Source organism: Thamnophis sirtalis, unplaced genomic scaffold (assembly GCF_051295495.1).
Source record: "Thamnophis sirtalis isolate CommonGarterSnake01/CBP01778 unplaced genomic scaffold, rThaSir2_p1.2 scaffold_6, whole genome shotgun sequence".
Classification (NCBI taxonomy): Eukaryota; Metazoa; Chordata; class Lepidosauria; order Squamata; family Natricidae; genus Thamnophis; species Thamnophis sirtalis.
In genome coordinates, this window is record NW_028261386.1 from 27,177,963 (window position 1) to 27,194,903 (window position 16,941).

At 38.7% G+C, this 16,941-nt stretch overlaps 1 protein-coding gene and 1 long non-coding RNA gene across 3 annotated transcripts; one reads left to right on the forward strand and one right to left on the reverse strand.

The window, feature by feature from the left end:
- Window positions 1-1,249: 1,249 nt before the first annotated feature.
- LOC148044911 (uncharacterized) lies at window positions 1,250-3,713 on the reverse strand. The gene is made up of 2 exons (XR_015696896.1): window positions 3,573-3,713; window positions 1,250-1,870 (listed from the first exon to the last, which is right to left on the reverse strand). It is a non-coding gene; the product is annotated as an uncharacterized LOC148044911 (long non-coding RNA).
- NEIL2 (nei like DNA glycosylase 2) lies at window positions 3,714-9,926 on the forward strand. Of its 2 annotated transcripts, none has more exons than XM_014063466.2 (5): window positions 3,714-3,946; window positions 4,991-5,195; window positions 5,974-6,314; window positions 7,067-7,263; window positions 8,770-9,926. In XM_014063466.2, the coding sequence occupies exons 2-5, from the start codon at window positions 5,058-5,060 to the stop codon at window positions 9,087-9,089; spliced, it is 996 nt and encodes a 331-aa protein (XP_013918941.2). In that variant the 5' UTR covers window positions 3,714-3,946; window positions 4,991-5,057; the 3' UTR covers window positions 9,090-9,926. The 2 variants fall into 2 exon arrangements, with proteins under 2 accessions (XP_013918941.2, XP_013918942.2); XM_014063467.2 differs by having other exon boundaries at window positions 3,741-3,823.
- Window positions 9,927-16,941: the final 7,015 nt, after the last annotated feature.

The window sequence follows — 16,941 nt, forward strand, 5'->3', positions numbered from 1 at the left end:
GATTCTCTATGATTTATATACAATCTTTCAGATAAAGGTCAGGCACAGCTGGAATGGGTGACTGTAGATTAGCAGGCACCCATTTCAGAATATGGCAAGGGTAGGGGGTAAGCAAATATTTTGAATTGAAGGTCTGCTTTCTCTCTAATATTAAGCATGGTGTCAGTACTAAATAAAACTTAAAAAAGATTTTATACTTATGATCAAGGTGAACATGATCCAGTGGCAGGATTGACACTAGTTTTCACTCAATCTCATTATCTCCTGCGATGAACTAATCAAACCATTGCAAAATACACAGTTCTGAAGCTTCTGTTCTCGTTTAACAGAAACAAAGCTTTGTGTGTAAAATCAGTAAAATTGTAATATTCATCTTCAGAACTTTTGGGATAGTTGCGAAGTATTTAAAACAAAAAGCAATCAATGAATTTGAATAAATTATGACTCTTAGATCACAAATTACATGTAGACGGTCCCTGATTTTATTCCAAACATCTCAAATTTAGAAATGAAGAGGATCAGGGAAAAATTATGGATAGGGGATTTGCTAAAACAGGGGAGTCAAACTGTAATGTAATGTGACATATCAGGACATTTTTCCCCTTTGCTAAACCAGGGATGGCCAGTGTGTGGCGCATCCTACCCAAAGGCCAGGAGTTTGACAGCCCTGTGCTAAAACTTTTCTTGAATCTCTATGGAAATTCTCAATCATCCCGATCATAGTTGTCCCTAAGGTGCTTTTTCAAAAGGAAACTGGACTTTGTTTTTCCTTGAAGACATTTCATTTCTCATCCAAGAAACTAGAAGCTTCTTCAGTTCTGAGATTTTCTTGAAAATCTCTTTGCTACTATCTGGTGGATGTTTAGATCTTTAAGCCTAGATATGGCAGCCCTGTTTTGATTCAGATTTTGGGATTTTGTTCAGATTGCATTGTTTGTATACCAAAACTTATCCAAAATGTCATACATGCCTCTTACAAATCTAAGCAGGAACAAATATAGGATCCTAGTTTATTCAGGGACTGGTCTAAAGACAGTATCTGACATGCAGAAAATGCAGACACTTCACTCATGTGAATCCTATTTGAAATAGTAGTATCTGATTTAGGTTAATATCTCTGAAAATTAGAATCAGTTTAGCTTACCTATCCCTTGATTTTTATTTAGTGAAAGAGATTACCAATGTAAGGCATTTGCTAAATCCCTATTCTTTTTAAGACGTAGCATGTCTTTGGATCAGTGCAATCTCAGAGATTTAAACATTTTTATTTTAAAGTATCAACATAGTTTTTACTGTGAAACATTCATGTACATGTTTTGGTACTATTCTCTTCAAAATACATACACATATTCTATTTTTAATTATCCTAGTTATTTAAAACAATTTGTCCCTTTTAATAATTTAAACAATACAGCCAAAGAACGAGCAGAGGTAGATGCATGCAAGCATTTTGTATTGACTTATCAGTATCTACATTACAATAACACGGTTAAAATCAGCCTCAAATATAAGAGCAAGAGCATTAATTAAGCCTGTAACGTATGCAGGAAAGCAACCAAAGCCCACAGGAGGCGTAGATTGACATAAAGCCATTTCTGTACCCACAAGGCGGGTTTCAAGCTGTTAATGGCAACCACCTCAGCAAAAGGCAGGAAACGTGAATTCCTGTGGACAGTAGAACTTTAAACACAGAATTTTGATCCATCTGGTGACCAGTAGGTAGTAAATGCCTCGCAAGGCCAAAGAAGGAGTTTTATGGCCATGATTTGCTGCTGCTGTTGGATTACTCAAGGCTGTTTGGACCCATTTCGGAAGATGCACCTTTATTCTGAAAGCCAAACATCTATCAGTTCTGCTGATGTAATTGTCTCTGCAATTACAAACAAATTGATAACCACAATGAATTTTGGCGCTGATAGGTTGTGCAGCGGTAGCCTCTGAGTTTGATGTAATATGTAAATATTACTGAATGTTGCTTCAATTAAGGTGTTTTAACATGGAGTCCTAGTAGTAACAAGACCCAAGCAGCAGGAAGAAGATAGCATAGTATTAGCAGTTTTGTCTCTGAACAATATTTTCAGGATTGAATATTACATTAGTATCCAAAAAACATACACATTAAAACATGCAGCTCAGCAATCCCTTCCAAACAGGACTGCCCAATTTGTACATGTAATACACCTACATAAATTATCTTATTTTGTGCTAGCTTGTACACAGGACTGTTTTGGGAAAGGAAGGATACCTCTTAAGTTGTACAGTTTTGTTTTCACCTTAAACCCAGGAAACATTGCAAGTTTCAGTAAACATTTCTCAATGCTTGCCATGCCAAGGATAGGTGTTGAGGTTGATAATCAGCACCTCTGTTCTAGTTCCAGCTGACATTAGTAAGAATAAAGTTAATTACACACACCTAAAATGTGTTTACTTCTGAGTCATCTGATGTCTCTGATTTGTTCACAAAGCATAAACAAACTCCTACTGGATTATCTTAAGCTGATTTATTAGGGAGTAAGCCCAGATTCTGTGTGGTTCAGAGAACTGGCAAATCAGACCACCGGCTGCCCCTGCCCGTTTTTCAGGCTGTTTTCTGAGCTTAATCTAAGAAGATGTTGATCTACCCTTAATCTGGTTTTTCAGATCTTCCAATGGTTCACCTATCGCTATTGTAACTTGAGTCCACCCCTCTTGCCGCTTGGCTGTTTTCTTCTACTTTTCTAAGCATTAAAGCCTTTTTGATAATATGTACAAACTAGGATAATTTGAGCCTAATGATTTTTGACTCTAGATAAGAACTATGTACATTTCTTTGATGAGCCTATTTTGTTGGCTGTCCAGGGTTGTTTTAGGAGCCTTCTACAGCATGCACTTTCCAAAACGTGTTATTTTAAGGCACTTTAGCATGGGTCCATTGTACACACCCTGAAAACTTTTGTTTTTAAAAAAGCTTCCTGTGAGAAAAGAAAATCTGTACAAGCTCATAAATAAGTTAGCATTTTTATTTTTTTTTAAAAAGAGTTTTGCCCTTTTTATGGAGAAAACAGATTGCAAATCAAAAATTCTACCCGAGATGCCAAATTCTTTGAAAATAAAGGTTATCAACCAAGGAAAAGGGATATAAGAGGTCCTTGGTGCTCTCTGAGCTTGATTGTTTTCATGCAGATGTTTCATTACCCAAACTAGGTTTGTTTTTTCCTGTCAGAAGCACCACAACATACTATATGACATAAATTTTAAAATATAAAATACAAGATTAAGACATGTACACGTTAAACAGATCTTGGCCAGAAACGGATAATGATGGCTAGTCTGAGTAATGAAACGTCTGCAAGAAAGCAACCAAGCTCAGAGAGGATCAAGGACGCCTTCACTTCAACCCTGAGCCACAAATATTCTCCTTTATTGAAAAAGGATACTTTATTCTCTCACTGTGGCTACCTACATTCAAGCAAACTGCAAAACTACCCAAAGTTAATGCTAGCCAAATTTTGCTTTATGTGCGTTTGCACTTCGCCTCCTTTAGTGAGTTGTGGGAACACAACGGTGCACGATGAGACTGTTTGCATTTATACCTCAATTTTTCTTTTGCAGTTCAAACAGGAATAAGGAGCTTTCCAAGGCTTTCCCTTAGCCCCAATTAGTTCACTCTTCGCAGGGCTACGCAGGGATCGATGGAGACGAACAGTTCGGTTCTCGATTGGAAAGGTCTGCCGAGAGAGTTCCTTTCAGAAGGCAAATAGGCGAAGCGGGAGCAATAAACTCTCGCTCGGAAATGAAAGAAGGCAGGAAGCCCTCTGAAGCGAGAAAGCTTTGGTGGCTTCAGGTCGGAAAATAACTTTTAAAAAAAATCATTGATCGTGTCAGCTGCATTTCATTTTCTTCCGACTAGACGTGGGTGTATCTGACTTCTATTACAATTTTCAGGAGCCTCCAGTGTAAGATATACGTATGTAGTTCGATTTGTGTTGCAGACACACGTCTTCCCCTATAATGCTCCAAATAGCTGTTGTAAATGGACTATATCCCGTTTGTATTTTCAAACTGCTGTTGGTTGGTGGATAAAGGATAAAAATGGGTGGAATCAGAAGCATGCAAATACCTATAAAAACCTGGCGACAAGCAACCTAGGATGGTCTGTATTAGGGGCTGAGATACATTTCTTTTAAAAATGGTCAGAGCAACTTCAAAACCAGATGTTTGCCATGTTTGGACACCTCCAAACCAGGCGTGGTACCATTCTTGCACAGGTAGTCCTTGACTTACAACCACAATTAAGCCCCAAAATTTGTTAAGTTGGGACATTTGTTAGGTGAGTTTTGCCCACTTTATGATCTTTCTTGCCACATTTAAGTGAATCACTGCAGTTGATAAGTTAGTAAGCTGGTTGTTAAGTGAATCTGGCTTCCCCATTGACTTTGCTAGTCCCTGGGACACTGCAATGGTCAGAAGTATGAACCAGTTACCAAGCAATTGAATTTTGATCACATGAGCATGGGGATGCTGCAAATGTCATATCTGTGGGGTTTACATGTTTATCCTCTTAACAGTCTTTCCTGGCTGAGTGTACTTTACTAAATGTTTTCTAACAGACAATTAGGGAGGTAGTGCCAGAATTGACATTTCTGCCTTCCCAGAGGTCTCACTAAAGTGTCTGAAAGAGTTAACAATGTGGCTTCCCCTCTTGAAAAGTCCTTGTACCAAACTGGAGTGTGTGTGTGTGATCACACAATTGTGCAAATTAGTTACAGTCTTAATCATACTTAAAAGTTGATCAGTACAAATTCATGGGACTTATTGAAAAGAAATCCAACTGATTATAATAGGCTATTTAAAAAGGTTAATGTTGTTATGTTAGGGGCTGCCACTCTACTGCAAGTCTTAGTGTATATTTAATATTGTTGTTCAGACTAGAAGCTTGGAGGCCATCATGGGAACAGACATTTTATTACACAGAATGGCATTTTTAACCATTTTCCTAACATTCTTTCAGCATTGAACTTGATTGTCCGGAGTGCCAGGAACTCAGCTGCCATCCCCAGTTTTGGGCTCTTGCAACAATGCCAGAAGGCCCCTCTGTAAAGAGGTTCCAGCTTCTGTGTTCTCCCTATGTAGGGAAGATGGTATCTAAGGTGGGAGGAACCACTAGACAGATCAATCCAGATGATCTGAAAACACTGACACTGTGGGATATCCAAGTGAGTTTTTCTGTGTAATAAATATTTAACTCCTTTCTAAAATAGCAACATTGCCTTATTTTGTATTAATGCTGTTTTGCCAACATTATCATTGTTAAAAAAATTATACATCAGATGACATCATTAACATATACGGTAGCAAATACTAGAGTCCAAGGAAGATACAGAAGATACCTTTTTGCTCAAGGCAAATTAAGAGACTTGATTATTATCCCTGTACTTCATGTATGGTTTTTGGCAATGTAACAATCGGCCACCTTTTGGAGACTGCATCTCCCAATTTTTTTTAAATGACCCAAGTCTTGACAATATTTTGATACCAGTGTTCAAGATTTCATGTTGGAATATGTATTGATCCCAATAGATTTGGTGCTTTGATGCCAGATATTTCTGAAATTTAATTTAAAAAATGAAATGAAATTTAATTTAAAAAATAACTTTGTCCAAGGTTGCCATATAGGATGGCTACGTACATTCTGCTGCTTTTGGTTGCCATGTTGCTGGCTTTAGATTTAAGAAATCCTAATAAGAATTCCATCCTGGATCCATTTTATGAGAGCCTGAATTCCTGCTTCATAACTAAAGGCTTGCCCAGATATTTCTGTTAGCTAATAGGCTCATCTGTTTCTGTTTCTCTCCCCTGCACTTTTATTAATCATTGGAGAAGTTATATAAACAAAAAGAAGAAGCGATGAATAAAAAAGGAGCCCTGCCAGGGTTACTAAAATGAAGAAGATGGAATAGAATGTGATATTTTCAAAATGATTTTTTCCCCCAGGTCCATGGGAAGAATTTGTTTTTGGCTTTTGGCACCAAAGAGAAATTAAAGCCCAGCCATGACAGCATATCCTTGGATTTGTCTGAACAAAGACTGGAAATGTCTGGAAGCAGTTCCTTTCTCCAGGGCCAGAAAGAAAATGAAGTTGAAATATGCAATCCTGAATGCTATCAACAAGAAGAGTCAGCAAGCCAGTTGGCATCTGATATGGATAATAATAATGGGCAGAGTTGGAAATGGCTTCGCTTCCACTTTGGCCTGTACGGAACCATACGAGCCAATGAGTTTGCAAGGGCGAATAAAGCAAACAAAAGGGGTGACTGGAAAGATCCAATTCCCAGGTTAGTCCTCTGAGCTTTACAAAGGGAGTTTTACTCTACTGTTATACAGGTAGACTTTGAGTTACGATAGTAATTGAACCTTGCAATTATGGTCATAAGTCTTGGTGGTCATAAAGTGGCTAATTTGCAATTGAATGTTTTTTGCTAGAAATCAGAAGTAAACTCTGGTTTCCAGAAAAACCATAATAAATTAAGGTCATGTGACCAAGGGGTGCTTGCAAACAGTTGTAAACGTGGGCTGATTCCACAGTAGTGTGGTCATTTGGCCACCAGGTGGGGCTGATGTTATAATTTCAAAATCAGGTTGTAAGTTGCTTTTGGGGTGGGGTGGGAGGGGTGTCTGTCACAATGCCAAACTGTTGCTAAATGACCAGTTGTAAATTGAGGATTACTGGTAGCTGGACTAGTTCTTCTGAAAACAGCCCAACAGGGTTTTTTAAAAAAATAAATAAAGCAAAAACATGTAATTTTTTTTGACCAAGTGGTGCATTTTATTTTAAAAGGCATGCTGGGCCAGGAAAAAAAAATGTTTCCTTTGCATTTAGTCAGTTACATTTTACGTTATTAATAAATTAATGTTATCCATCATGCATTTATCATTTTTCCTTTTCCGTCACATTAAAACCAACAGTTTAAAAAAGTTTTTGGAGATACTCTCTTATGTTTTTCAGGGTCGCATATGGCCCATGAAATTCAGGCTCAGCTCACCTGCTCTAAATTAATTGGTGTTTGTTTTCATTTTGGATATTTAGGCTGGTTCTCCATTTTGATGCTGGGAACTTTCTGGTATTTTATAACTGCCGCATACAGCAATGCTCTTCTCCTAGCACTGATCCAGCAACTGACATCCTGAGCCCGGAGTTTGACCGGGAGCGGGCTCTGGAGGTCCTTGCAAAGGATACTCCTGTGTGCTACATGCTTCTCAACCAAAGTTATTTCTCAGGAATAGGTAGGTTCAAAATTAATGCCAAGATAAAAAATGTATATATATGTTTAATTTTGGGATTTATAATGGGAGTTGTTGCAAAATATGCAGGGGTATATCTAGTAGGGCAGCAATTATATTCAAGAGTGAATTTTGCAAATGAATGGACTTAAAAAGGGATCTTTTTCATCTATTTAAACATTACATTGAGGGGCAATAATGGAACAGGGTCCATAATACACATATCTCTGCCATTTTAAAAAGATGGCAATTACATGTTTACATCCAGAATAATTATGTGCAGAGCACACCAGGAGAAAGGCGGGACTAGATGAATCAAAAGTTGGAATTAAGTCTGCCAGGAGAAATATCAAAAACATGAGATATGCAGATGATACCACTCTAATGGCAGAAAGTGAAGAGGAACCAAAGAGCCTCTTGATGCAGGTGAAGAAGGAGAGTGCAGAAGTTGGCTTGAAACTCAACGTTAAGAAAACTAAGATCATGGCATCTGGCCCTCTCATTCCTGGTAAATAGAGGGGGAGGAAATGGAGGAAGTGACAGATTTTATTTTCCTGGGCTCCAAGATCACCGCAGATGGGGACTGCAGCCAAGAAATTAAAAGATGCTTGCTCCTGGGGAGGAAAGCTATGGCAACTTTAGACAGCAGACTAAAAAGAGCAGAGACATCTCCCTGCCAACAAAAGTATGTATAGTCTAGGGCTATGGTTTTTCCGGTTGCAATGTATGGCTGTGAAAGTTGGACCATTAGAAAGGCTGAGCAACAAAGAATTGAGGTCTTTAAACGATGGGGCTGGAGAAGACGCCTGGACTGCAAGGCAATGAAACCGGTCAGTCCTAGAGGAGATCAACCCTGACTGCTCTTTAGGCGGCCAGATCCTGAAGATGAAACTCAAGATACTTTGGCCACCTAATTAGAAAGAAGGACTCACTGGAGAAGAGCCTAATGCTGGGAAAGACTGAGGGCAAAAGAAGAAAGGGACGACAGCAGGGGTGGGTTCCTACCAGTGTTGCTACTGGTTTGCTTCGTGTGCACTTTGCATAATGATGCCCATTGACTAAAAGGTTTTCTAACTGCCTACAGTTCCTAAATAGCTGACAGCAGTGTATGTTTTTATTGTGACTATTTGTATATCTTCATAAAGTAACAAAATGAGAACAAGGAACATATTGGTCTTATCCACTTGATATCCCCTGTGAGATAGGACAAACTAGGCTGAATAACTGATACAAGGTTAGCCATGAAGATTAATGAGAGTTCAGATCTGAAGCTGAACTTTCTAGTTTTAAGTTTTCACCCTGCCCTACAGCAGCCTTTCTTAATATGTACAGTTCCAGTGATTCCCAACTCCCGTGATAATTTGTTAGGAATGATGGGGATTGTTTCCCAAGACTTCTTTAAGGACTCCAGTTTGGAAAGGCTAATCCTTTGCATAAGGATTACTTTTTTCACTTCACTTTTATAGGGTCTCCAGTGTTCACTTTCTCCTGAATTCTTTTCTCTTCCAGGAAATATTATTAAAAACGAGGCCCTGTATTTAGCAAAGATCCATCCACTGTCCCTTGGCTCCTCTTTGGAATCCACAGATCTCAAATCTTTGCTTGATCATATTGTCCAGTTCAGCTTGGCCTGGCTCCACAACCAGCTGGGAAGACAAAGATTGCCACTACAGATTTACATGAAAGATAAATGCCCCAAAGGGCATGAGGCGAAGAAGGAAACATTTGGACCTCCGGATGGGTTGAAAAGGCTTACGTGGTGGTGTCCAAAATGCCAGCCTCGAGTCCCACCTGAAGAGATGGATAGGCCTCTTGTACAAGGCACCTAATTTGCACAATCTCTTTGGTTGTATAATTCCGAGAGATAATGTGAAAATCAGGGAACAAGTGTATGATTCAAAAGAGAATGAGCAAATACATGTGTCCCTTAAAGGGATTTAAGATTTGCAATTACATACAGTGTGGATTGAGCCATCACCTTCCACAGTCCAATTAGCCACTTATGTAGTTCCTGGAGAGTTGTGGTTAATGAAAATGATTCAAGATCTACAAATGCAGCATGCAAGATGAAGCTTGCTACCAATGATGAAGCTATTTGGAGGGAAGGGGGAATGGTTCCCGTTTACCTATATGCTCTCTGTGCTTGGACCATTCTTGTCTTGGATTTACACAAGGTCAAACATTTATTTCAGATTCTCATTCCAATATTCCAATATTCTTTTATTATAGGAATGACTCATGTCAAAACAATTCTTTATAATCACCATTGTAATTACTTAAGACTTTGCATCCTTTTTAATTATCTGGGGTAGTATTAAGGATCAAAGCTATACAAATTAGTTTTGATTTGTAAATGAGGAATCCATTTATGGTTAACCTGAAATGTTGGTAAGCCATGAAAACAAAAGCATGGGAGTTGGCTGTGAGGAATTAGAAGGTGCAATCCTATTCTAGAATTTGAATGTGTTTAAGGTTAAGATCAAACAAACCAAATATTTGAAGTTACTAATAACAGAGATGGTATTTTGAAAGCTCCACTTTCTCAGTTACTCAATTTATATCTTGATATAGTAGGGAGAAGAGGCTTAGAATTTTGTTTATTTGAAAGCTGAGTATATGGAAGCTCCTGAATTTCATTAAAATATGACTTGTTGGTTTGAATGAAACATTTCTTGTGCTGATTTTTACATGATTGGAGTAGAATAACTTTGTCACTTTGTACACTAATTGGCATACATTAAAATGAAATTTTGTTGCATACAACTCTGAAAGAGTCACCACTTCCAATATACACCACATAAACATGACTAAATAAATAAATACAAAATTATGCATATATCTACATATATTATATGATATGGAGAAACAACACAGTCTAGTTCAATGTATACATGGACATGGTAAGTAAAACGAAGCTTGTGAGTTTACCAGATGGATGGCATAGGGAACAAAGCTGTTACAGAATCTGGAAGTCCTGCTAGAAATATTTTGAAATTTCCTGTTCCTATAATCTTCTCGGCTGTCTTTACCACTCTCTGAATGGACTTTCTATCTGAGGCACTGCTGCCACCAAACCAAACAGTGATGCAGTTTGTTAAAAGACTCTCAATTGTGCCTTTGTAAAAAGTGGCCAGGACAGAAGGAGAACGATGTGTTCTCATCCGATGCAGGAAATGCAGAGACTGGCTTGCACGCTTCACTAAGGATGACGTCTGGAAAGACCAGTTCATATTGTAAGTTATCTGCATCCCCAGATACTTAATACTGTTCATCACCTCTACAGCTGCATCCTTGATACTGAGTGGAGTATGACTATACTGGCTCTTTCTAAAATCTACAATCACCTTTGTTTTATTAACATTTAGAACCAGATTACGTTTATTGCATCAGTCCATCAGAGCTATCACCTCTTCCCTATAAGCATTTTCATTGTCCCGGACTGCCCACCACTGCCATGTCATCTGCATACTTCACAATATGATTCATAGCAGATATGCCACAGCAGTCGTGGGCAGGGGTGGGTTGCTGCCGGTGTTACTGGTGCACAATGTGCGTGTGTGCTCTTCAATGTAAATTGTCCTTTGCGCATGTGCAGAACAAATTACAGTGAACTGTGCATGCAGAGTCACTTAATTTCAAAATGGTGGTGCCCAAGCGGCAGTGAGGGAACTGGTTCAGGGGCGTGGCGTTCTGCAACCCAGACCTGAATTCCACTAGTGGTTCGGCCGAACCGGTAGCAACCCATCTCTGTGGGTCATCAAGGTGAACAGTAATGGACTCCAGACACAGTCCTGCGGGGAACCTGTACTCAAGGACATGGTGTTGGAAACCAACTTAAGAAGACTTAACATGAAGCATGAATCAAAGAAGTATTTGAAGAATCTGGCATATCTATGTCCCCATCATACAATAGGGTCCCCAATTCTGAAATTATAATAACCAAAATCTCAGGAAATCTCACCAGATTTTTATTATCTTACCTGAATCTATGAAATTTTAAATCATAAAATCAAAACCCAGTAATATTTGGCAATTTTCAAAAAGTAAAACAAAATTAACAGTGTTTTGTTTTTATATTTGCATCTGCGATTAGTGTGCAGGAAGGCTATTGGTCTCTGGAAGAAAGATTGAATCAAAATAGTAATTTAGAAGTTAGACCGCATGTTTAGAAGTATGTTGAAGAAAGTAATGGGATGGAAAACCAGGACTTTTTTGTAAACTGATTACAGATTTCTAGGAGAGACTAAAAAGAACCATTATTTCTTAAATTTTAATTGTGTATTTCCTATCCCATTGTCTTTACCACCTTTCTATTCATGCCACTACACATATTTTTGTACGGGTTGCTCTGTTCTGCTTTTCACCATGGCTTGATTGACAGAAATTTCAACAAATGACAAAACTGACCCTACTATGGGATTGGAAGCTAAATGGTCCTAGCTCTAGTTAACATCTGAATGGGAAACAATTAGAGAATCAAGGTTTCAAGGTTTTCAAGGTTTATTAGCATTTGTATGCTGCCCACTCCCTAGAGATTCTGGGCGGCTTACAGATAAAAACAGGGGACATATAAAAAATTAAAAAGAAAACAATCATTAAAATTACACAACATACATACAGCTTAGAGTGGGGCTGGATAAAATCAACAGCCCCAGGCCTGCCGGAACAGCCAGGTCTTAGTCGCTTTATGGAAGGCCGGAAGAGTAGTAAGGGTCCGGATCTCTACGGGGAGATCGTTCCATAGGGCCAGAGCAGCTACAGAGGAAGGCCCTCCCCCGGGGAGCCGCCAACCGACATTGACCGGCTGATGGTACCCGGAGAAGGCCTAATCTGTGTGATCTAATTGGTCTCTGGGACGTAAATGGCAGGAGGCGGTCTCTCAGGTAGCCAGGTCCTAAACCATGTAGGGCTTTAAAAGTAATGACTAGCACCTTGAAGCGTGTCCGGAGACCAATGGGGAGCCAGTGCAGCTCACAGAGGATAGGTGTAACGTGGGTGTACCTAGGCACCCCCACTATCACGCGGCTACATTCTGGACCAACTACAGTCTTCGAACACTATTCAAGGGCAGCCCCATGCAGAGGGATCCAAATTAGACACTGATGTTTAAAAAAAATCCAGGGAGAAAATAATGGCAGCCACTTTCTTATTGATGGCAAGAACACTATATGATGTGTCCACAAAGTCACCAGGAGTCACTCATCAGAATCTTTGGGTGTGTTGAGGAGCTGCTTCATTGCGATGTTACAACGTGCGTTCTCGATACTCTGAGACCGCCATTGACACTTTTGCCGCTGGGGAGGGGGTCCAATGAGACCTAAACCATCCCGTAGAGATGGTGATCAGAAAGACAAAGCCTTGCTGATCTCAGGGATATCACAAAATCCCTGATAGACCCAAGGGAAGTGCTTCAAGCCCGCGGTGAACAGGCAGCCTCTAGGCTGATGAAGTCGGGACGCTCCGGAAGGAAGGACGTGAAAAGAGAAAGTGAGTCTATCTGGTGAGGTATTTTTTCTATTTTGCTAAAGATTGCCCAAAGAAATGTTTCTTTAAAGCCAAATTGATCCTTAAACAAAAGAATTGAGTGGTGAAAATAATCCTAATGGGATCACTGTGGAAAGTTTTTTTTCCCTTTGTCATTGTAACTATTTTTTATGGATTGAAATGCTCGTCATGTTCTCCATTTCTCCTCTTAAAGTGAATGGATTGATTTTTTTCTTCTGCTTCTTGTTGCTTTATTTTTTGACTTCTGGATTAAAACCTTCCTTTTTATTTTAACAATTCTTCCTACTAGTTATTAAATCACACTAAAAGCAATCTAAAGAACTTTGTTTCCTGCAGGTGAAAATTAACTGCCAGTCGGAGTTTTTTGAAACAACGTATCTCTTTCTTTATTTGACCACTAACTTTGCAGCTGAAAGGTTTGCAACTTGTTTACAGAAACTGATAAAAAACCAAGGGCACGAACTGTTTTCACAGGTGCCTCTGAGAATTATTTTGGCAGAGGAAGAAAGAAAGGAAAGAAAGAAAGAAAGAAAGAAAGAAAGAAGAAGGAAGGAAGGAAGGAAAGAAAGGAAAGAAAGAAAGAAAGAAAGAAAGAAAGAAAGAAAGAAAGAAAGAAAGAAAGAAAGAAAGAAAGAAAAAAGGGGGGGAACAGAACCCTTACCCTTTGAAGAGCATAAAAGAACTTGTGTTTAAGTCAACTTAAAATAAAAATTAAGAGAGGCCTGGAAGACTAAACTGGCAGTCATTATTAGTTTCTTTTTCTTTTTCTTTCTTTCTTCTGTTTTGGAAACATGGGTCAATACTTGGATGAGGAAACCTTAAAATTCCAAAATATCTTGGCTGGAATTCAAAATCTATTGGAAGGATATGGGAGAATTGAGAAGAAGCTGGAAAAACTAGTCTTCCTCACAGCAAAAGATGATGGGGTTGGAGCCCCCAAAATTAAAGGGGAGAAAGAAGATATAGAAGATAAAGATAAGACAATAGATGAATTTATTAATGGAGCAAATGTGGGTGAAAATGGAAAGGGAATGTGGAAAAGGGAATTCAACGAATTGGAGATTGGAGCTCTACCCCAGATTCCAGGACACATAAGAGAAAAAAATACTAATGAGGATAGACATAAGAAGAGAAATTTTTTCAGAAGCAAGATTGACAAACAAAGACAAGTTAACTTTAGTAGCAACTGGTGGGCAAGGAGATTATCTGAGAGACCATTCAAGCAACAAAGTGCGGAGAGAAGCCAATAAAAACCTTATAAAGGAGATAAAAAGAAGACTGACTCCACAATTGGCAAGAGAGATAAGACTGTTTTGTTACTGGAAAGATACAGGTTGACAATTAAAGTTGATAATAAAAAAATAGTTTTTATTATTGGTGATTAATAAGTAGGAACTTTGTAACTCCTAGATTGTTTTAGATTGTTATTAAATGTTTACTAACAATTAATTAACCATAAATAATAATAATGAAATGATAATGGATACAGCGTAATGATCTATACATGTACTGACAATTTAGTAAAAGAAATTTGGATATAAATTGTAAATTGTGACTTGGGAAAAAGATCTATAAATTTTATTAACAAATTTTCATTTAGATCTTGTTATAAAGGTGTAAGGTTTTTTGGGGGGGGGGCTCTGATGAGAGGAGATGGGGCATAAATAGTAAATGATTTTTAGCCAATTATAACAACAAGTAAATGTTAATGGTCATTGTTTAACAATATATACATGCCAGTGAAGTGCAGTGAGGTTTATGGCTGGTGAGGCACTGACACAGGGGTTTCAAAAATGTATAGACTTGTGGACTTCAACTCCCAGAATTCCACAGCCAGGCATGCTCAGTTCCGATTTAAAGCAACAGCATTTGTTTTTCTCCTTTGCGAAAGTTTTCCTTCATTCTTTTTCTTCTCCCTCCCCCTCCTTCCTCCCTCTCTCCCTCCCTCCCCCCTCTCTCAAACAGACACACGCACACAGAGGAGTTGGATTCCTCTCTCACTAACTGAATCTCAAACAAACACAAACACAGAAGTTGGATTGGATATATTTTCCAATGGCTTGAAAGCAGCTCCTCTGGCATACCGTCCCCCATTCCCCTGTTGCCTTCCAATCTGAGCCTTTGATTGCAGGTGGAGCCCGTTGCCTTTTCAAACTTGTAATCAGTAAAGCTGGGCTTATATACTTTTATCCAGGTGTGTGTGTTTGTGTGTTTGTGTGTGTGTGTAAAGGCAACGTAGCTCTGCATGCAATCAAACTACACTTGGGGAGGGATCTATACTTGAGGATGAAGTTTGAATTCCTCCTCCTCCCTCCGACCCACACACGTACCTTTCCCAGCTGTTTCAGAGAGGATTTCAACTCTGCTCTTGCCTGCCATCATGAAAAGAAAAAAAAATGTAAAAGGAAAAAGGCAAGAGCTGAGATCAGGCTGAGCTAGTTGCTGCCAGAGTCACCGTGTGGATGACTCTGCTTAACTGTTTAAAAAAGCCTCTAAAAAAACACCTTCTACAGGAGGCAGGAGAATGACGTGCCTCATTACGTCAGGAATTTTTCCGCTTTTAACCCTTGCTTAGCTCTGCTCGAGTGATTATAAAGTCAAGACTAGATGAGGCATCTCGTTCTCCTGCCTCCTCCTGTAGAGGCACTTTTTTAGAGGCTTTTTTAAACAGTTAAGCACTAAGCAGTCATCCACTGTGAGTCTGGCAGCAACTAGCTCAGCCTTTTTCCTTTTACATTTTTCTTTTCATGATGACAGTGGTGAGGCTCTGCCTCCCCTGACTGCACGTCCCTGATACATGCTATGGTATTGGCTAAAGTAACTTAGATATAAATTTTAGTCAGTGAGTTGGGGAAGAAAAGGGGGGGGAAGGCTTAGAAACTTTATTTATTGACTTTTACGTAAAAGATGCTATAAAGGTGTAATGTTATTGAAGGATTTTTTTGAAATAGCTAATGCATGCCATTGTGTGGTTGTGTCTTTAAGTATGAATGATTTGAGGTAAAAGCATGTTCAAATAATTGTAGTCAAATGAGAATTGTGGTACGTTGATAGTAAGATATACAAAGATTTTTGACTTAAAGTGTATAATCTAATATGAACTATAAGTAATGACTATGGAAGAAATGCATGAAAGTTATCTATAACTAATCCACACTCTTTCTACAAGAAGTAATGAAGGATGATTCTTTTTTTGTGTGTTTTTGTTCAATTAAAATAAAAATAAAATAAAAAAAAGAATCTTTGTTTGTGTTAAACAAATGTTACACGAGGCCTGGCATTAGACAAATGCAGAAATTAGGAAGAGCCCTATCTCATTTCAGTATTTCAGTTGTAAGGAAAATGCTACGGTTGCATACTTCTGGTCTCTTCATTTACTGCAGCACAGTAGGCAGACATTTCACCTCTGTTTTATTTTTGGCTAGAAAGTAAACAGAACTTTGGGGAATGATGAAATGGGCTGAATTTGGGCAAAGGGTAAAAAAAAAAGTGAAGAAAGTCTACAAAGGAATGTAGAACCTGTTGCTATCTCCAACATAGAAGTCAAATTCGAACCCTCACCACCCTCCAGGCCTTAAAACCTGGCTATTCCGGCAGGCCTGGGGCTAAAGAGCTTCTGCCCACCCTTCTCGAATGGTATGGTTATTGTGTGTTTTAAATTGTGTATTGTTTGTTTGTCTTTGTTATCCCGTTTGTACCTCCTTTTCCCTTGACTAAGTTGTGAGCTGCCCCGAGTCCCCTTCGGGGAAAAGGGCGACATATAAATGAAATAAATCCTAATCCTAATCCAAATCCAAATGGTTGGTAAAAGGGGAATTTGTGAGTGAGGCTATAAGGATGTAACCAAGTCTTTAAAGATGTTGTCTGGAGGAACAAACTGACATTAGGCAATTCAAGCATATTTTTAGGAAAAAGATTTCTCTTTTCTATGAAATCAAGAGTCCCTTTCTAGCGGGCATTTAGGGAAAGGCTTTTCAATGACTACAAGAGAGGTGATAATCTGCCTAATGTGTTTATGCAAAACACAAGAACTTGACCAACTGGGTTTTTTTATGAAGTTTATTTTTCTTGACAATTTTATTTATTTATTTTATAAATATTCAATAAGAATTGGGTTTATGAAGGAAATTCTAATCTTTGAAATGGGGGAGGACAACATAACCATCTTCCAGAGGT